The sequence below is a fragment of the Armigeres subalbatus genome, chromosome 1 (assembly GCF_024139115.2).
Source record: "Armigeres subalbatus isolate Guangzhou_Male chromosome 1, GZ_Asu_2, whole genome shotgun sequence".
In the NCBI taxonomy this organism is placed as follows: Eukaryota; Metazoa; Arthropoda; class Insecta; order Diptera; family Culicidae; genus Armigeres; species Armigeres subalbatus.
The window spans coordinates 32,582,062-32,604,822 of record NC_085139.1 but is presented as its reverse complement, the minus strand read 5'-3'; the positions used below and the strand labels follow the sequence as shown (position 1 = coordinate 32,604,822).

General features: G+C 39.7%; 1 protein-coding gene across 1 annotated transcript in view; it reads right to left on the bottom strand.

The window, feature by feature from the left end:
• The window catches only part of LOC134223561 (hornerin-like), a 530,228-nt gene that overhangs the window by 104,494 nt on the left and 402,973 nt on the right, over window positions 1-22,761 (bottom strand). Inside the window, exon 3 of the mRNA XM_062702746.1 lies at window positions 18,119-18,315. Coding sequence (XP_062558730.1) covers window positions 18,119-18,191 — 73 coding nt within the window. The 5' untranslated portion in view covers window positions 18,192-18,315. The remainder of the gene's footprint in view (window positions 1-18,118; window positions 18,316-22,761) is intronic.

Sequence of the window (22,761 nt, the reverse complement as noted above, 5' to 3'; positions counted from 1 at the left end):
AGAAAGAAGCATTCTAGGCACAGCTGGAGTACACATACGATGGATGCCCACTGCGGGACGTCAAAATCGTCATCGGCGACATGAACGCACAGGTAGGAAGAGAGGAAATGTATAGACCGGTCATCGGACCGGATAGTCTGCACACCGTATCGAATGGTAACGGGAAATGATGCATAAAGTTCGCAGCCTCCCGCGGAATGGTAGTCCGAAGCACCTTCTTTACCCGCAAAAATATTCAAGAGGCCACATGGATATCACCTAATCAAGAAACGGAAAACCAAATCGACCACGTTCTAATCGACGGTAAATTCTTCTGCGACATCACGAACGTCCGCACTTACCGCAGTGCGAATATTGAATCCGACCACTACCTCGTTGCAGTATGCCTGCGCTCCAAACTCTCGACGGTATACAACACGTGTCGAAGTCAGACGCCGCAGCTTAACATTGTGCGGCTACAAGACGGTAGACTAGCCCAAGGATTCGCGCAGCAGCTGGAAGTGGCACTCCCAACGAAAGAGCAGCTAGGCGCAGCGTCTCTTGAAGATGGCTGGAGAGATATTCGAACTTGGCACTTGGCACGGTGCCTCTGGATCAGAGAAACGACTGGTATGACAGCGAATGTGAGCAGTTAGTGGCAAAGGAGAATGCAGCATGGGCGAGATTGCTACAACACCGCACGAGGGCGAACGAGGCACGAGATAAACGGGCGCGGAACAGACAAAACTCGATTTTCCGGAGGAAAAGCGCCAGCAGGAAGATCGAGACCGTGAGGAGACTGAGCAACTGTACCGCACTAATAACTCACGAAAGCTCTATGAAAAATTAAACTGTTCACGTAAGGGCCACGTGCTTCAGCCGAGCCCTTGTGTTAGCTCTACTGTAGCTTCAATAATAATAAATAATAATAACTTCTCATTCAACCAACTATACCTTTCCCGTGACGCACCAGGAGGTGCAGAGGTTTCCTCGGTCTCTTGTAGAAATGAGTGTCGAACTAATTTTTCTCTCCTAATCCTAAATTTACTTTGAGGATGTGGCCGGCATCGTTATTGGTCTTGAAATAATGAAACTCAAAAGCATTTATAGTGAGAATAGTTTTCTAATCCCAAGAAGGCAATTTAATTAGTTAGCTGTGTATATTTGTTGTTTCTCGGACAATAACGACTAACAACTACGAAATGTACAGCCAGTCAAGCTAAGCTAGGGATCATTTGGGCGATTGGATTGCAGCAAATGACATTTTCGGCTGTATGACAGGTTTTGCAGATCGATTTATCTTCGACCGAATGACTTGTTCGGCTAAATAACATTTTCGGCCAAACGGCATTTTCGGCCAGATAATTTGTCAGGGCAAGCGACCTCTTCGACCAAAATTTCCAGTTCAGCCGTATGTTACTTTCAGCAAAATGGTGTGTTTTCGACAAAACCATTTTTGATCTAACGTACCGGACGACGTCATGAGAGAGAACATAGTGCTTGTGTTAGCTCTACTGCAGCTTCAGTGACGCAGTGCCTGGTAACTCACGTCCAGTCCGAGGTCACCTTTCACTCGCAATAAGCCCCGTTGTTGTACCGGATTTTTTTTAATCCAGCGCACATTTAGTTTTGAAATGGATTTAGAGTACCAGATTGATCAAAGCAACGGTGGATGGTGTGCAAAACTGTGTGAAGGTTTCGGGCGAACACTCGTTCGAATCGCGCTGGGGACTAAGACAAGGTGATGGACTTTCGTGCCTGTTTTTCAACATTGCGCTAGAAGGTGTCATGCGGAGAGCCGGGTTGAACAGCCGGGGTACGATTTTCAACAGATCCAGTCAATTTATTTGTTTCGCGGATGACATGGACATTGTCGGCTGAATATTTGCAAAGGTGGCAGAACTATACACCCGCCTGAAACGTGAAGCAACAAAAGTTGGACTGGTGGTGAATGCATCGAAGACAAAGATGTACTTTGTGGAGGAACTTCCGAAGGAATTTCTGGAGGAGCTTCCGAAGGAATTCCTGGAGGAACTTCCAAAGGAATTTCTGGAGGAACTTCCGAAGGAATTCCTGGAGGAACATTCGAAGGAATTCCTGAAGAAACATCCGAAGGAATTCCTGGAGGAACTTGCGAAGGAATTCCTGGAGGAACTTCCGAAAGAATTCCTCGAGGAACTTCCGAAAGAATTCCTGGAGGCGCATCCAAAGGAATTCCTGCAGGAATTTCTGAAGGAATTTCTGGAGGAGCTTCCGAAAGAATTCCTGGAGGAACTTCCGAAAGAATTCCTGGAGGAACATCCGAAGGAATTCCTGGTGGAAATTCCGAAAGAATTCCTGGAGGAACTTCCGAAAGCATTCCTGGAGGAACTTCCGAAAGAATTACAGGAGGAACTTCCGAAGGAATTCCTGCAGGAACATCCGAAGGAATTTCTGGAGAAACAACCGAAAGAATTCCTTTAGGAACTTCCGAAAGAATTCTTTTAGGAACTTCCGAAAGAATTCCTGGAATTCCGAATTCCGAAAGCATTCCTGGAGGAACTTCCGAAGGAATTCCTGGAGGAACATCCGAAGGAATTCCTGGAGGAACTTGCGAAGGAATTCCTGGAGAAACTTCCGGAGTATTTCACGGAGGAACTTCCACAACAATTCCTGGAGGAACTTATGTTATTTGGCTCATTTGTCTTTTTGTCTTATTTACACCAACGCCACTGTTATTACCCAAATCTTTTCCAAAGCTTGTGTGGAAACCTTGTACAGAAATCCTCTCACGATATTTTCTAATGTTGTTCTAGAAACGGCTCAAGTTTTCATTTTCCAAAACCAGCAGAGGTTTGTTTATTTTGATCTCCTCATTGCGTGATTGGTCAGCGCTGCTGCTGTTCTCTCGCCGAACCACTGCATGAGTGATAAATGTCTTCCTAATTGTTGCCAATATTCCTTTTGTTCTCCGTTTGCGGCAAATTCTGAAGCAAATGTTAACTGCATAATGATGAAATGGTTTTGGCGACACTGACAGCGTCATTCTGGCGGGCTGAATTGGGCAATTTTCTCTCTCAGAGAGTGCTACCACGTGCTTTTTTACCGGAAACCCTCCCTTCACTTAGACCTTATAATATGGCAAACATTTGGAATAAGTTCTAAATTGAATAGATGTAAATCGTGTAAAAACAGAGTTTAGTGTAAATAAAAGAAATCGTAGGCCAACCAGCAAAACATGTCGATTGAAAAGTTGCATGAAATTAATACTTCTACGAAATATGAAGAATCTTAAAAGAGGAGTGCCAAAAATTGCAGTAAATCTTAAAGTGCTAAAATATCTTTTAAAATCTTAAAAAAGTTTCAGGGGAAACCAACGCAATAATCAACATCCTCCACCAACATCTTAAATTATAAAGTTGTTTCTAGTAAAAATATGATGAAAATTGATAACCACAATGACGCAGTTAGCGAGCATCTATATAAAATATAAACTTAAATCCCTGAGATATCTTCCGGAGAAAACTTCCCCGAAGAAACATTGTTCCCTTAATCCGATAGGAGTTAAATTTGCGAAGCAGTTGATTTGTGTAAATTATGCCCAATTAGACATATCAGCCATGATATATAACTTCCTGACCTAAAATATTGTTGATTAGCAGCTGAAAATAAACTCCATAAATAACCGTTTGTTCAAGTCAGTTCAAAGACCTTCCCAGCCTTAATTCCTCATCCGCCGACACGCGTCCCCACTTCTGCAGTTGACAAAATTTATTGCCGCAATCATAACTTTTGCAACACTTCCAGAGCTTCCGAATTTGCTGCCACTTTTCCAATCCGGAAATGGCATCTGGCTGCAATTGCAACTTGGAAAGCAAAGTTTTCCCTGATGCCACTTGGAAGTGAAGAAAAAAAAAAACGATGCAACCCTTTAAACCGAGTTCAAGGGGTGCAGCTGCCGCTGCTGCGGACCGAACGTAATTGAGGCGAGTCGTAAAAGTCCTCGGAAAAACCGAACCGAAAGTAATTGTTTTACACACGTACCGAAATGGGAATCCGTGCCAACAAACAGACGACGACGACACACTTTTCCGGAATCTGAATCTCGGAATCTTTCACGTTGTTTTCCACGCTCGGGCCCGGAGGGGACGTCGGCCGGTTGGTCGGATGACGACGTTCTGACGACGACGACGACGACCGACACTCGGGTGCGAAGAGGACAATTCAATTAATTTCATTTCAATTAGCTTCCGGTGAGCCGGTTGCCAGCTAAATTCCACCCGAAAACTATCCAAATAGGCAGGCGGGCACATCGCTGCTCGTGTGATTGCTGCTGCTGCTGTGGTGATTCCATTAGGCTAAGTGGCCCCAACTCGTGCAGGAAGAGGTGAGAATTCATCGTCGCCGGTTGGTTTGCCATTTTTTCCGGTTGCTCGGGTGCTCAAGTGTGTGGGGAATCGGGGAGAGGATAACAGCCCCAATGATGAAAACACTTTATCTTCACTTCAGTGTTGTAATCACATTTGGGAAAAGTTTTACCGGGTGTGTGCGCTCTCGAAATAGGTCTAGGCGTTGTGATCATGAGCTGCATCAGCGGGATGTTTGTCACAAATAGTTGGAATGTTAAACTTATATCCCGATGAATGTTGTTGGGTAAGATGGATGGTAATTTGAAAATAATTTATATTAATTTATATGTCATGTTGAAGTTCTTCATCAATAAATGAGATTGTAATTTGGTTGGAAAAGTTTCAGAATGATGTATGCTGCATTCCGAAGGTTAATTTAAATGAACAATAAGTCAGCAATTTTTGGAACGGACTTATTGGAGTCAGCTTTGAACATATCTTGTGATGTTGGATAACCTTCCAGAGTTTTGTAGGGTTTCAGGCTATGTTTGGATCATCGGAACAGCTGACGCAGCACGCATGTCAACCGGTCTCCGGATCATGATCAGGATCCTATACAAAACTGTTGAGCTAAGATATTTAGGATTAAGTAGGTTGCGTTAAAGTTAGCTAGCATTGGAATTAAAATTTAATCTCTATCGTAATCTCTGTTTAAAAAGTCACATGCGCCCTCCTTGGATATTATTCAAATATCAAATTTTGACTCTCCCGGGGTCACTCAACGGCCTTTAGGCGTGTTGTTGAACCTGTTACTAACTAAGAGATAATGTACTAGGAATCAATAGGATGTAGCTTTTTTTTACAGCGATGGAAGAATACTCTCAGACTGTGATATCAAACTATTGAACTTCACAGCTGCAAGGTATTCAAAAGTGGATTTTTGACCTTTCAAAAATAGCTTGTAAAGAAAATATCGTATTTTTTTAAAAAATTTACCCAACCTGGGATCTATTGCCACTATTCTCTTTAAGAATAAATTTCCGTTTAACCGAACCATTCATTTAACAAAAAAAAAGCCCATTTAGCCGCACGGATTATATGGCTGAAAATGTCGTTTGGCAGAACAGATTACACCTTGTTTTAAGGAATACCAACGAGTACATTTACGAAAAATGTTCAGATTCCGATTTTTAAGAGTTTAACGGTAACTCATTCATTAGCAATTCTGTTACTCAAATGTACGTGTTTTTTTTGTTTACAATGGATCAATCGCCGCGAAATTGCTGGTGGGGATTCTCATCGATTTGTTTTCGGCGAAAAATGACAAAACAAAACTTTGCCAGACTGTCCATATCACATATATTGTTATACTCAAATGTACAGGGAAAAAAGAGGAATAATGACATAATAAACTAGCAATGATAGAACAACGACTTTTAGGGGAAGCAGTGTTTTTATAGGGGCTTTTCCTTCATCAGTGCTGCCACCAGGAAAAGCTTCGATAAAAAATAGAATCCATGATTATGGCATGGCATGACATAGAAAATAACGATTAAAATGCCTCTACAACTGTATAAAAAACTAGTCAAGCAATTTTTAGTTTGTGGGGTTAGAGATTCAACAATCTCAAGCATTAACCGCTTATTCGAAAAAAAAAAATATAAAAATCGAGATGTCATATCTTATTTGTGTGCTGTGCTTCTGAGGGCCCTTTTGCTCCTATGATTGATACCAGGAATCCTCCAGGAATTCTTCCTACAGTTGCTCCAGTAGTTCCTCCGGTAGTTCCTCCAAGAATTCCTTCGTTAGTTCCTCCAGAAGCTCCTACAGGAATTTCTCCGAATGCTCCTCCAAGAATTTCTTTGAAAGCTTCTGCAAGAATTTCTCTTTTGAAAGCTTTTTCAAGAATTTCAAGTAGTTTCTCCAGGAATTCATTCGGAATTTTATCAAGTTATTCCTCCGGAAGTTGCTTTAGCAAGAATTCAACCAGAAACCTTTCTGTATTATTTCCGCTTAATTCCTCCTGGAACTCACCCCAGAATATCGTCAAGAATTTACTCTGGAAATTCTCCCAATATTTCTTCCACGAGGTCTTCAAAGAGTTCTCCCAAAAAAAAAATATATCCAGTAATATCAGCGAATTTACTTCAAAAATTCTTTTTAGAAATTCCTCCATGAATTTCCCCAGAAATTCCTTAAGGTATTCCTTAGAAAATTTCATGAATGGTGCCGGAACACTTTTTTTTTTGTATCTTTATTAAGGAGACTTTCAGCCCGAGGCTGGCTCGTCTCCGGTTCCGGAAAACTTTTTTTCAAAGAAGAATTCATTTGTTTAATAAAAATAAAATAAAACTCAATCCCATCTTCTTCTTATATACTTTAGAGATGGCCGTAAAAAGTTTCAGCAATTTTAATGAGATTCTAACCTGGCTCTACAAGTTTGCTTATTTGCATCATTCTGGTCAATCTTTCTATGTGTATTTCAGGTATTGGGTTCCACTACATCTCTGAATATTGAACGCATGTTTGATTAACTTTTTTGTTGGTATGAGATTCAAATTGCTTTCCAAATGTAAAATTTTAGCGTTTGATTTCTTTTAGTAGAAGAGACGATTCGCCAAGGGCGCTGGGAGTCTACGCTACGGCTCTAAAAGTGATAGATGTGTCGAGTCTATCATTTTCCAGGATTTTTTTACGAACTAGCTGTGTATGTGTAGACTAGACTAGGCTAGATTTATATTCTCCGTTTTATTATTACAATACTTTGATATTTTGATTCATTAAATAAAAACACCCTGGGCTGGACCAAGAATAAACTCATAATCTCCGGTTTGATGATATTAAGCTTTAAGAGTTTTCGCGGCTTTGACTATCATCAAATATTGTATATTCAATACTTTCAATTTTCGAAGCACTAACTGGAGGAATTTGAAAATTAGTTCTTAGATTTACTTTCGAAGTTGTTTCCGGAGCATTTTCCAAATGAATCCCTGGAGGATTTTCTGAAGAAAATCTTGGAGCAATATCAAAAGAAATTGTTGGAGAATTCTACGAATGTAGCAAGTTTCTGCAGGAGTATTTTTTTCATAAATCCTTTAAGAATTCGTTCAGAAATTCCTCAGGAATTTCATAGAAATTTGTTCTATAATTTTTGGAAGGTTTTTTGGGAGAATTTCTAAAAGTATTCCTCAAGGAATTACCGAAGGAATACTTGCAAGAATTTCCGGAGGTCTTAATATTAAGAAAAAAACTTCCGACGGAATTCGTATTGAACTAATTTCTGAAGGAAATTCCGGAGGTGTTCCTGGAAGAATTCTCGAAGGAATTACACCCGATTTTGTTTTACACGGATTTTTTTGCACGGCCGTGTAAAAAAAATCTCATAAAATTTTGAAAAGTTGCTCCATTTTGCATAATTTGTCAAGAAATCACAAAACTTTTTCACACGGATTTTCAAATTATGAACCGAAAACTTTTTTACACGGAACGCACCCCCGTGTAAAAAAAGAATCGGGTGTACTGGATACATTTCCGGAGGATGTTTTGAAGAAATCCAGCCGGGAAGGAATTGCTGGAGAAATCTTCAAAGGAATTTTCCGAAAGAATTTTGGAATGAACGAATGGTGAAATTTCCGAAAAAATAACTTCCTGGGGCTTTTCCGAAAAAAACCCTGGAGAAATTTCGGAATATCTACGGAAATTCTATTTAAAGTTTTTTTCCGAAAATTCTTTAGGAACTGCTTTGAAAATGCGTTATTTTTAAAAAATCCATTGGATTTTTTCAATAATATTCCTCCAGAAATTTCGTTCACGAATTTGTTTGAAAATCCCTTCAGGTTTTTTCTATTTGCTTCATGAATGCGGTCGGAAATTTTTTAATTTAGAAATACCTATAGGAATTCCTCTACAAAATTCGTCGGACATTTTTTTCGGAGCTCTTTTAAAAATTTCCTCTAGGATTAATTTAAAAAATTCTGTACACAACTCCAGCTTAGATCTTCAATACCAATACCTTACACGCCATTGGCTGACTTAGACCTGAAGGCAACCCGACATTAGTTCTGACTACGACAGAACTTTTGCCCAATATCGACAAGGCATTTGTCCGACATAGATCATGCTTAAAATCTTATTAATTCAATATTTATCAATACCTCGGGAGAATTCTAAGGATCGTGTGAACTGATGCCTCTAGGTGATAAAATTAGACTCCATAAAATGTCATCCCTACATGAATGATCATGACAATTTATTAAATTATTTCGGAATGACTACCCAAATTAAAATAATTTTTCAAAGCGTACGTTATATCGAAGATAATCTCCGTAAAGCTTCATTCCAAATAAGTATTTCAAACACACGATAGATTAAAAAGAAACTATACTTATGAGAATTACTAATCGATTAATAGTAAAAAATTGAAAATCGGTGGAAAAATTAACGACTTTTTACTAACTAAAGTCTATGATTTTTTCGCGACGCGTTCATTTCTTGAACTTGTGAAGTATACCCTTTCCATCCTGACAACACCATACTCGTCGGCAAATGGAGATAACTTATACGGGCTGTTCTTCTCGATGGATAGCCATTTCGCTATTGGCTGGTCTCGGTTTTTCAACATGACTCGAACCTCGTCGGGAAGTATTCACTTTGCTCCATTTTCCAAAGAAACTGCTCTGCTCGTTGAAATTCTTCCTGCTTCAACGGCGTCTTACAACATGGAACGTTCCATTTAAGCGACTTCTGAAGGTTTCTAGTTCCCTGGAGTGTCTCTATTGGCCGTCCGAGATTTGCAAGCGGCAATTGTTGATGAAGCTGCTTAAACATGCTATAGTTCGTAGCAGTATACTCCATTTTGAAAACCTAGAGACGTCTATCACTCTAACGGGTAGAAATTTGAGCAAACAAATAGCTAGGACGTAGTTCTTCGACAGTGTTCGTTTTCACCTGCTGCTTTGGCCACTGATCCTCCGAAAGATATAGAAAATCTGGTCCTTTATACCACCTACCGTTGGAATCCGGCACTGTATCACGCACCCACTTCGTCAGACAGTCGGCTACATTATCCCTAGATGGTACCCACCGCCAGCATTCCGCTTGAGTTGACGATAGAATTTCTCCAATACGATGGGCGACAAACTGCTTGTATATCGCCTGTGATCTGAGCGAATCCACGAAAGTACAGTCGATGAATCGGTCCATAGGTACACTCCAGCACATAGGTCCATAGGTCCACACATACACTCCAGGTTGCAGCGAGTGATAACTCAATACAGTGTTGAGTACTTTGGCACCTATCACAGCGGCTTCTAGTTCTAAACGCGGTATCGATAGGTGTTTTAGTGGAGCCACTTTACTTTTTGCCATAATTAGCGTGCATTGTACTTCTGCCAAATCATTCATGGTTCTAAAATACACAGCACAGCCATAGCTAGTTTCGTTAGCGTCAGTAGACACGTGACACTGCAACGTATGACATGGGGCTATCACGTCGCTGAAGTAATAACGTGGGATACTAAGTTCGCCTATCTTTGGTAATAATTCAACCAAGCGCGTCCATTTTTCAAACTCCCAGGTAACCAGTAAGCATTATATAAAGCTTTCAAGGGGCATTATATGCGCCTTTACTGCAAAACTTTAAATGCCAATAACCCGAGCAAAGCCTGAAAACTTAATGAGAGCATATAGAAAACATATTTTGATATTGATATCAAATTGAAATCATAATTTGTTTTCAAATATGAATCATCATGACTGATTACATATTTTGATCTCATTTTGCTGTTGATTTCTAAATTGTACGATCTGACATCAAACTGTGTACTTAATTTGTTATCGGAACCAATATCAAAATTAGTTTTCGATTTGCTCTCATCGATAGCAGAAATAGTTTTCGATTTGATGTCACAGTAAGATTTTTCTGCTGTAGATTTTGATCTTTTAACCGTTAAAACGACCAAAAGGATATCAACCTGAGTTATCAAAATTAGTCGATTTCACAACAACAAAATTAGTTATCGATTTGCTCTCAAGCTTTGCTCGGGATGCCCCTTAGTCGTCTTTAATGCTATTTTAATGCAGGTTTTGGCCCAATATATGGCTGCTTAAATGCTCAATCCTACTTAATCGATAAAGTAGAAATTTTGCTGAGTAGCATTTATTCAGCATCCGAAATGCTGAAAAAATGCTTAATTTTAAAAAAACAAAAAAAGGTTTTTTACTGGCATTTTTTCTAATTATTTTTTTACATAGTTTTGTTTCATATTATATTGTTATTCTATTTTTTCTCATGTTTGAAATGGAACATATTTTTTTACTTTCTTCGAGCGGGATTCGAACTCGGGCTCTTGCCACCGACGCTGTAGTTGTCATCGCCCTTACCAGCTGGCCCATAAGAGAGAGACGGTAGTGGGAACAATTTTGCCCAATATAAACACTACGCCCCTTCAGGACAATTGAAACTTAATCTAACTCATCTCAGAATGCAATCGACACAAACGTCATACCCAGTTGCAATGAAACAGCTACAGTAGTGCTCGAAAATAGTGCAATGGAATAATTAAATGTATCTAAATTATGTAATTAGTGATAGGGTTAGATTAACGACAAGTACTCTTGTCAATGGTCGGAATGGAAAAAACATTCTGCACGTGCCGATTTCTATTCTCAAATGTAAGTTCATTGACAAATAGTCCCCGCTATATGGTTCCATATTGGAAAACGTTTGACGAATGGCACTACAGGCCTTAAAGTGACACTAATGTAGATGTTCCATTGCATTTAACAAAAAACAACATTGTGCATTCAAAATGCTATTATAAGACTATGCCTCTCATGATTGCTTATTTAGAACAGCCAGGTTTTCGAAATGCTTATTTACAGCATGGAGCATATGCAATGCCAGTATAATGCTATTATAGTGCTTACTTTAATGCTTAAATATTGGTTACCTGGGTCCTCATCTCTTATTTCTTCATCCCATTGGACTGCGCTTCTCGATAGATCCTGTATCAGGATACGACCATGGATAAGATACGGTGCTAATAACCCGAGGGGGTCGAATAGACTCGTTACGACTTTCAATGCGATACGCTTCGTCGGTCGTCGTTCTCCGGAAATGAAGAGTCGTAACTGTTCTAGCTCCGTAGAAAATGTAAGAGTGTCCGATTCTACTAAAAGAGCTAATATATTTTTCTGAATTTGGTGAAATATCTGTCTATTCCTGGAAACTCGGTAGATGCTGGACGTAGTGTCAGCCAGTAAAATTTAATCAACACTTTCCAGCGCCAAAGTTGACGGAAAAATTTGGCCAACCAAGTGGTTTTGACCAGGGATGCAAAGAAATATTGAAATTAAGAAACGCAACAATTTAAATAAATATGGAATCTTCATTGTCTTTTTTATTTTTTGTACCGAAATATAATTTACCGCGAAATTGCCGCGAACTTTCAGATTTTCTGAATAAGCTGCTGCGAAATTTTGAAAATTTTGCCGCGAATTTCCACTACCCCTAATCATGAGTGTTGCAATCGGACGTTTGCACTTGACACCGGTGTTGATCTGGCACGGCGCGATGAAGTAACGGATGGTGACGAAGTCTGCAACTCGGTACAGCGGACGCAGCAGATCCTAGAACGACATCTCCATTGGCCGTAGTCATACAAGCATAATTCGCACAATTTCCAACGTTCGACGGCTTTTAAACGGGCTTCCAGTCCTATTTGCTGGAAGCGCTCGCAGTTACGCACTCTATGATCGGTTTTGCCGCATATGGGACGAGGATGTCGCGCTTCGCTGCGGGCGTGTGTATCGGGCACATTTTCGTGAGTGTAAAGTTATCCTCTTTAACAAGTTCTGTCCTTTTCTGCTTGCTTGGTAGATCGCACCAGTAATGGCACGGTGACCTCACTAGCGTCGTTGACCAGCTGCTCCATGAAGTGGCCAAAGTGTTTCAAAGTCGGATCACTGTATGCTCGCTTGTAAAACTCACCAAGTAAAGTGGGATTCGACAAATGTCCCTGGAAATTGGTGGCCTCCAAATGCTCGCATAGCTGCTCGACCGTCAACCCAAAGTTTATGAGTGTTTCTAATCGTTCCGGTTTGGGGCGAACTTTGTGCGCGCTCCTCCTTCAACCGTTCTTGTTCTTCTAGCAACTTCTGCTCGTCCAGTAGTCGCTCGCTTTCCAATCACTGCAAAGCTAGTTGCGCTCGATCTCTTTCTGTGGCATTGCTGGATTTCAAAGACTTCTCCACCTGATTTGGTATCTCAGGATTCCTTTTCAGGTCGTTATACTCGTCAGCTCCGGATTAAGAACCACTGTTCTTGTTCTATCCGAGTCTTTTGATTTGTCGGACGCTTTCTTTTGATTAGCACTGTTCGACTTCTGCATCTCACTCGACATCGCGCCGAGGACGGTCAAACTTGCTGGCTGCTTCTTACCTACTTTCTTTTCGCGCCGGTTGCTCCTGGAGGCAGCACAGGTGGACACTTACTGCATCTCTACGATCGGTCCTCAATTCCTGGCGACACTTCTGCACAACCGTAGTGAAACCACGTGTTGCAGCCCTCGTTTGCCACCATTCCGACGTCGGCGGAGTTCGGTTGCTCGCAGGCACCGTATTTCTACCGTATTTTGTATTTCTCATTTTCAGCTCCTCATTCCTCCATGTACGCTTCTCATTTGTGAAAAGTGAGAAGTGCGAAATGAAGTAGAGAGAAATCAGTAATTGGAAGTGCGAAATTTGAAGTGAGGTGTGAGACGTCTGAATGAAAAGTAAGAAATAAGGTAGAGAAATGAGAAGTGAGATGTCCCACTCTCACTTTCCACACCTCATTTCTAACTTCTCACTGCTTATTTCCCCGTGAAAAATAAAATTATACGTGAGAAATAAGGAGTAGAATGTGAGATGTCATACTTCTCCTTTCTCATTTTTTCTCACTTCTCATTTCTCTCTTTTAATTTTTCATTCTTCACTTCTTATCTCTTACTTCTCACTTCTCAATTATCAATAATTTTTCAAGGAGGAAGTCGACTATAAGATTTGTTCTGTATTTTTTTGGCTTTCTCAGTCTTGTCTATTCCAAAAGCTTGTTTTGCCTGACGTTTTGGCCTTATTAAGGGTGATAGATTCTGGATCAAGCGACCATTTTGTTAATTCTGTCAACGTGTTTTTGCCATAATCAAAATCATACCATTCAATCGGATTTCAAGTTGTAAATGATAGTTAGAGTTTGTATTCAGAGTTACTTAGCATTTTGTTTTTTTTTTTTTCAACCCGTCACTATCCCCAACATCAAAAAGCTCCCATGGAACGTAGTGGACGTAGCTATTTCAGCTCAGCTCCATGCGGACAAACAAATATACATGTAATAAAATGAATAGCGACGAGTTCAGATGCGAAAGGGTTTGATACAAAACTAATAGAAATAAAAACTCGATTAAATTGTTAAAGCTATGTTATGTAATTTCAGTGTAGCTATTTTATTAATCATGAAATTAACCCAGAATGTCATGAAGATTCAGTTTTTTTTGCGTTGCTTTACTTAAAATTTGAAGGTAAGGCGAATATTCAATAATTTCAAGTGCTCTGATAATTGATTGTAAAGTTTGGGTGTAGAAGCAGAAGTATTAGGACTAAAATAAAAACTCTTCTTAATAAACAGAAACTTTCCATTAAAAAATAGGAAATTGGCAATAAAGAAATCAGGGCATGAGCAATAAATCAATACAAAATCCCAAATAAAGCTTAATTTCCATAAACAATCATAAAATTTCCACAGAACAAAAATAAAAAAGCATTTTTAAAAGCAAAAATTACAATTATGAAAGAAGAAAAAATAATTGAGACCAATGATTAAAACTCTTTTTTAACCAAATTGTGTGAGTGCTTTACCACAGACAAAAAGACGTAACAGTATTTTTCTGAAAAATCCATCGTCCAACTCCTTTATCACCATCTTCCGAGCACGGAACGATGTTTTGTATGACATTGTCACCAGAAGGCGCTGGAGTGAGATGTCAAACTCGAAGGAATACGACGCTTGCGCCTCTAGTTGTGACACGCACAATCAATCAAATTCAAAGGGATCGTTGATGTCATGGTCGATGGTAAATTCTCTAGTGTTACGTCTGTTTGTCTGTCGTTTTACTTTGATGTTTCATTTTTGTAGCGTCTTCGTATGATGCGCGCTCGTGATTCTGCACCGACGACGCGACGGGAGCTTTCTGCCGTCGCCCTTCTGAGCGCAGCGAAACACGTAAACAAATTAAGACCATTTGAAAAATTCTTCGTTGGCGAACACCAGGTAGATTTTCTTGAGGGCCGATCAACACGTATAAAATGTATTGCCGGCGGATGATTTCTTATTAATTCTGCGAGTACTACTTTTAGGCTTATCATCTGTTGATTGGTTTCAAAGTAGCATACGATTAATAATTCTCGAACTGTGGCAGATAGTGTCTGAACATGGTTTTCCGGCGAAACTGGTTAGGCTGATACGTGCAACGTTTCATGGCTAGAAATTAAGAAATCAGGTTGCAGACGGAGTATCAAACTCGTTTTGGAACCTTAGATGGAAAGAAGCAAGGTGATTCACTTTTGAATTGACTGTTCAACATTGCCCTTGAGGGTGCCATTGAAGATCTGAGGTGCAGAGTAGAGGTGTGAACCGGTCCGAAAATCAGCGGCGGCGCCGTTCTTCAGAATCGTCGTACAGTTTTTTCACGTTTCTTAGAGATTTTTTTTCTGCATTTTTCAGGATGTTTTCAAAATTTCGACGAAAGAAACTTTTGAATTTCATCGGAAGGATTATAAACTTCTCCTGAAAACTCTCAGAGCTTCTTCAAAATATTCATTTGAAAATTATTTTCCGAATTTCTATAACAAATACATTGAAGTTTTGAGAATTCTTTAGAATTTTCAAGGAAGCACTTTTGAATTTCCAAGGAAAATTGTTTGGTGTTTACGTTGGAAATTCTTTGGAATAAACATGAAAAATCTTTATTATCAAATTTTTACGAAAAGTTGTTCCAAGTTTTTACAGGAAAATGTTCGGAAAATCCATGGAAAGTTTCTGTTAATTATTATTCAAAATTTACACAGAGATTCAGATTTTCCACGAGATATTTTTAAAAATGTGTACATCAACAAAAAAATGGATTTCAAAGTAAAATTGTTCAAACTTTTCTTAGAAAACTCATTGTAATTTGCACGGTTTTTTAAATTTCTATGACAAATGCTAATTTCCACGATTTTTTTTTCGAAATTTTAACTTTTATTTCAGAGCTTCTACGTGTTTTTTTTTTGTGTTTTACGGAAAACTGTTCGGTATTTTAACGAATAAAATCGAAATTTTGTAGGAATTTCTTTGGATTTTTACAGCGAATTCTTTGTGTTGCCCATAAGAAATTCTTTGGAAATTTAATGGAAATTTTAAAATAAAAAGGAAGGGCCGTTTGGCCGAAAATCATTTGGAGGAAAGGCATTTGGCCAAGTAATACGTTAATTCGAAGCCGAATTGCATTTGGCCGAAATCAACGTTTGGGTGAAACGATTATCCAACGGAAAACAAAAATGGCCAAAAATTTCATTTGGCCAAAGCGACATACGACCGAATTGGTAATTTGGCCGAAAAAGCACTCTTCCCTAACACGTCGTTAGGCTGAAATGGTCATTATAAGGTAAGGTCAGAAAGGTTATAAAGCAAATGGCCTTTCTGCCAAAAAACCTTTTTGACCAAACGACTTTTTCAACCAAATGACCAGTCAGACGAACGACATTTTCGGCCGTATGTACATTTCTGCTAAATAGAATTTCGGCTTGATAGGTTTTTGCCTGAAGATATGTTCAGTCAAATGGCATATTTGGCCAAACACCTTTCGCCAAAATGACCCTACCTGTCGTCTGGCCGAAAGTCATTCGGCGAAAAGTCATTTATTCGAATGCCACTTGGTTGAATAACACGTTAGGCCGAAAGTCATCTAGCCAAATTCCATTAGGCCGAATTAAACGTTTGTCCGAAACGGTATTAGGTCGAAAATGGCTTGACCGAAAATGACATTTAGCCGAAAGCGACAAGCAGCCGAAAAGTACATTCGACGGATTTGGTATTTTGACCGAGAAGTTGTTTGTGCCAAGAGTTCAGTTGGCGGAAAATTTCATTTGGCCGAAATGGTCGTTTGGCCGAAAAAGTCAATTGACCGAATAGATCATTTGGCCGAAAATGCCTTTTGGTAGAAATCGTCGTTTGTCAGAAAAAGCCATTTGGCCCAAAAATGTCCTTTCTGCGAAACAATAATTTCGGCCCAACGGCAGTTTCTGCCAAATGACCTATTCGGCTAAACTGATTTTTTGGTTCACCAATTCAGCCACACGACCATTTCAGCCAATTGAGCTATTCGGCCAACAGTTTTTTTCCAGCCAAAGGAACTGTTCGATCAAGTGACATTTTCGGCAGAATAATTTTAGACTAGATGGTCTTCAGCCAAATGGTTTGTTTGGTTGTACCAAAAAAAACCTTCACCTTACTTACAACAATCAATTTTAGTAATATAAGCTATAGAGGACTATTTTTGATCTGTAAGCGATTTTTTATTCACCTCCAATGCATGTTAGTAGGCAAAATAGCCTTTCTTCCAAAAGACACTTCTCCGTTCAAAAATTCTATTTCTACGAGTTTAAATTTTATTTCAACGGGGAATCCTTTAAAATTAACCCTCGAAGTTTTCTAACGAGAAATTGTAGTTTAATATGCAGCGGACTTCAGTGGCATTTGAATTAGTGGAAGACCACGAACACACTGGCTGCAAATGCAGTCGGATCTGGTGACCCTTAACCCTTCAGGAATCTGATGACGACCGACCGACTGACGATTATAGAGCTTTACAACATGCCCAGTACAGGTCACGTCCTTAGTTTTTACACAAAAATACACCTTTCGGATTTTCGAGATGAGCCATAGCCAGCCTTGGGGTAAAAGTCTAGCTAATAAAGACAAAAAAAAAAATCCGGATAAACTTTTCCGTGCTCTTTCGGATAAACATTGACAAAAACAAATGCAATACCAATCAGAGGGCACGATAACCGGATGATGTTTGAAACCTAGCGAAAACATTGCCAAATTAAAATATTAATTGGTGACAAAATTGTTGTTTTTTAAATTTCTACAAGACAAATCTAAAAATCATTTAAATATGTATAGTATGATTTTGGATCTTATTTCGTGTTTGGCAATAGATACTGTGCAATAGTACGAAAGAAAGAAGTGTAAAAAGAGAACTAATCTAGCAGAGTTTATTCACACATTAGTGGTTTCAATTATTCCATAGTCTGCGAGATTGTTTTTTCTCCGATAATTGTTTAAGCATGGCTTTTTCAAAAAGCTTTATACTAATTTAATTGTAAAAGGCTCTGATTATACGGTACATCGCCTTTTGCCTTAATTGGTTAAAACATCAAGATAAGTCAAACACTTGAGACTTTTGGTCATAACTTATACTCGTAATGTGCGTCGGTTACAATAGTCATGAATGGCCTTTCAAGATACTCCCATGATCAACTTTACACAGCCTGTGCGAACTTTGATGGCCCAATTCTAGCTAGAAGGTACTCGGTAAAAAGGCCATGGAGGCACCCCGCCCGATGTCACTCCTCCGCACATTAAACTTTTCGGAGCCGGGTGTTACTCGATTAGCTCCAAAAGTTTTCGGGTGCCGCCCCGACTAACTGTGTCATCGTTTTTCTGAGCTACCGGGAACTGGGTGGGTGGGAACGACGATGTTCACATGTGAACAAGAATCATGTTTAATTACCTTCAATAGTCGTCGGCAGGAGCGCCCAAGTACCGAGAAGGACTAACGCCCACAGAGTCTGTGGGTTAGCCATAATTTTGCAGCGGGCAAGGCCTTCTGGCTGCTGGTTTGCTAATCGGTTCCTCTACTGGTCCGGAGGACGTAGGCCGGTGTGTCAAAAGCTGATCCGATCTCCGCCCGTTGTGGTTGAAGGGTTTCTGTAACGAATGGAAAATTGGAAGGAGGAAAAAATCGGTCAGTTTCATTGTGAGGAACGGTAGTTGGGCGGAAGGCTGTCAAAAAGTTTTCCTATGGTAATATGCTAAGCGGAGTTGTCGTCGTCGTACGACTACGTTCTTCAGTCGAGTGGTTTCGGGAACAATTACCCTGGCGATGAAACTGCTGCCACTTATTAAATGCCAATAATGATTATTTCTGTCAGGTTATTCTGTCATATTTTTACGTTTCGCATAAGATGAAAATAAAGTGCTCAGATTGGTTGTAAAATCACCTTCCATAAAGCTTAATTAAATTAAATTCACAGTTTTACAACTCTAACCAACCGATTTTACTTCAAAACGCATGTTTCTTCAGGCTTATTTTTTAAATATCTCTCACTCTTGTTCCAATTTCAATTCTGTCAACTGTTTATGTTTGTTTATGTTTTCTCATCCATTGCTGTCGTTCCTGTTTATTCCATACTTTTCCATCCGTTTCAATTATTTTTTCTTATTCCACATCTTTTACGATTTCTTCTAATTTTTTCTAATTTTATTGTGTTTCATTATTAATCCACAATATATGTTGAACATATCTACTTTCTATCTGTTTTAATTTTGTCTCTCATCATTATATTTTTATTTATTCTCGCCTGAAACTGATACCTATTCCCGAGTACCTTTAGTTGAATCGAACCGATCCGCACGTCGTTCGATTCAATAGACGTGAAAATCTTTTCACAAATTTTAGACACGCAGCGCCCGCTCCTTTTTTTTTCGTTGGTGCGGGCGGAGGCGGAGCCGTCGGCCAAGTTCAAGTTTTTCATTCTCGCTCGAAAGCAGCCGGTAATTGGATTCTGTGGAGAGATTGGAAAAGTTTATCCACCGCCACCAGTCATCGCCGCGCTGCTGTTCTGCAATCCACCGCCGCTGCCACTGCTGCGGTCCGATGAGAAGAATCATGATGTTTCCTATCAAAGACTTCGACTGGGGGATCATCTCGGTGGAGCGAGAGAGGCACCGTATCGTGTCATGTTGATAATGATGTCGTCTTTGGTCGGGATTTCTTATTCGATGGATCATCTTCATCGGCTCGGTGCTGTGGTTGATGAGCGGCTTTATCGGCTCAGAGTCAACGAAAAAAAAAGGAAAAAATAGCTTTCGCTATTTACAGGATATTTTGCTGAGCTGTTGTGTACACTTGTTGTTGGATGTTTTGCTTTGAAATGGTAATTACTATGCAGGAAGGCGCGGAACCTGGATGTCTCAATCACAACTTTAGATTGATTAACTAATTTCCTTGGTCAGATTGATGTTTGAAGTTTCGCCAGACTAAGTTGAGGCGAAAATTCTTGGGCAAATTCATTACTTTCGCTATCGAAGCTCTTGATCAGTGGAGAACGTTTTGAAGGAAATCGTATATCAAATCAGTTTGGAGGGTTTGCTGCTACGCATTTTTTTTAAATCAACACAGGCATGGAATTGATACAGAAAAGCAAATATGAAATCATAATAGCTTCTTTTTTATGTCTTATTTCAAACCTAGAAATCATTGAAAATGCCGGTTCTACCATACACTATGTAACAAATCAATTCGAAAAATGAAAGAGTGAAACATTTTTGAAGTCAAGAGCTATGATGGTCAAACTTGTTTCTTTCACTTTTTCTTAAAGATCTTTATGCAACGTGTTTGTTGATAGTGAGCATTGATCAAAGGTTTTCCAGAGTGTTTGCACTGAACGTAGATAACTTTGATTAGCACCGCAACTTATATATGACCTGATGTGGTAACACACGTTACATGCAATTTGATGCAGCTGAATTTCCCGTGGGAATTAGACAAAGCATTTTAGTTGGTCGGGGTTCAGCCAAAACGCACCAAGCGGCTTTTCGACTGACTTGTTTTATTTTGTTCGTACAAGGACAACGGAAATCGTTTCATATCAACTCAAGCGTACATTTGCAATAGGATATCCTCATTTATTGGATTGAGGGATATCCGATACGATTTGCGATCAATTAAATCTGCCAAACGGAAGTTTGGGCAGAAAAATGAGTAATTTTTCGTTGGCGCTTGGTGCGTTTTGGCTGAACCCCGACCAGTTGTAAATCAGATTTTTTTTGCACTACAACAAACACCAGCCGCGAGAATCAGACCACCGTCTGCCTTCTGCTTCTGGACGATCTGGTCATCAAGTACGCCTTCTTGGAGGAAACCAAAGCCATCACCAAGTACACCAGCTCCAAGTGAACGAGAACGAGGACGTAGCCTTACCCAAAACGTCTCTTTTCAGGGCCCTAGCTGCGCTCACAGAAGAAAGAGAAAAATTTTTAATCCACAATGCACCTTTTTAAACACATATAGCAACCAAACTTTAATTCGAACCTCACGTAAAAATTTCCATTCATGCTGCTGCTGTCCGATTGCTGATGATTTTCCGCTAAGATGCAACCATTTAGAATACATTTTCAGTGCCTACTCTGATGTCCCGGAACCGCAACCATCCTAGCCGCAATCGACGCCAATTTTGCAATTAACCCTTTCTTCTCATAAAATGTTGGTCCTGATAATAACCAATTTTTTTCACAATGCGCCTTTCCAATCACTAACAACAACCAAACGCTTGAGTGCTGCTCCTGTTGGCGACGGCCTCTCGATGATCGGCTTCTGATTGGACTGCTGCTACCGGCGTCATCGTTCTGTGCGGCCATCGTGTTCGCCCTCCGAGAAATCTTGATAGAACGGTGGATTAGAACCCACCTCGTGAAGTGCACGATTTTGATGTCTGTGCTTGCGATGCGTATACGGTGGTTGGTTTATCAATTTTCGACAGTGTTTGGCGAAATTAAATTTTCCAATAGATTAGCATTTTTAACCCATTGTTTTTAACAATTGAGTAAAATGTTAGAGAGTTCGTCGATCGATTGATAGCAAAATCTCCGAAATGGGTCGGAAGACGGCCGAGATATTAGCTAATACATTCTGACCGCTTTTTGTGACGGTCTCAAATTCTAGTCTAGTCTAGATAAAGAAATGCAAGAGGAAGAATTTCAATTTTCTGTAGAAATCGTGTTCAGAACAAGAAAATCCCTCGGTCAACCAGTTGTCCCTAGAAGAGATAATTTCCGGCCAAGAGAGTTAATGATAAGTTTCACAATTGGTTGGGATTCGTCACTGGTTCGTCGGTCGTTGCATTAAGGTAGTTCGCATCCCGCTGGTTCCATATGGAGAACCAGCACACGTCAGCGGATATGCTGCATGAGGACAGCTTTGCCTTCGCGCCTCCATCCCGCAGCACCCAGCATCAGTTTTACAGTCCAATACATGACGCAAAAGAGGGAGATATATAGTGAATGTCTCCAAAGCAAACGGTTCTTTTGAGAGCCACTGATAGACTTACTAAATAGTTCAATATCAAAGTTTTAATACCCTTCGCGTTAGAAATTGTACTTGGTTGCCAAATCCAATATTCTAGAAATAAAATAAAATACGCGAAGAGCAGATTATCACGATTTTTTTCATAAATAATTTCAAAACGAACAGCGAGTAATGTATCAAACAATGTGTTTCTACATTTTTATTAATGACCAGAAACCTACGTTTGATGAAAAATCGATTATCCAAATTTTATTATGTGAGAGACTTGGGCATACCATGCATCCTTGAAGACATGGTCGAATCAAGTCCAAATTAATGTGTTGCAGTGGAAAGTTCAAAATCCATGCATGTACTTTAAGATTCCAGATCAAATTAACATCATTTTCAGTTTTAAAGAAAATAGAAGAGAGTTGCTGGCTTGGGTCTAGGACACTCAAGAAGCACTCGACTTATTCGAAGATTTTGAGTTAGAAACTTCGTATAAGCAAATTATTCGAGTGATTAAATCTAAAATAGTGGGCGAAGCGAGAGAAGTCGTCATCGCCGCTGAAAAGCCAACAGAATGGGACGATATTAAGGAAGTTTTACTAAATAATTTTGGAGACAGAAGAGACATAACGTTTCACATCCAATCTTTATATACAATAAGCAGGAAAAATTTACGCTCAATGAATATTTTCACAAGGTAAAATCTATCGACAGTGCTATAAAATCAACAGCAGCACAGATGGAATATATCTTCAACTGAAGCAGTTAATACATCGATCAGCTTGATGTCCTTATCACGATACATCAACGGATTGAAAGGCCACATTACTTATGAGACTCGATTTGGTCGTATATGAGTTTCAGAAACTCGTGTATGCCAAGTGTGCTACTCGTGATCATTTAAAAAGTTCGAAAGCCTCCTTTCCAAAGACTCATAAGCTTCCTTTCCAGAGGCTTGGGAGCCTTGTTTTAAAAGGCTCGGAAGACTCTTTTAAAAAGGCTCGGAAGACTCTTTTAAAAAGGCTCGGAAGGCTCCTTTCAAAAGGCTCGGAACTTCGGAAGCCTCCTTTCGAGTGGTT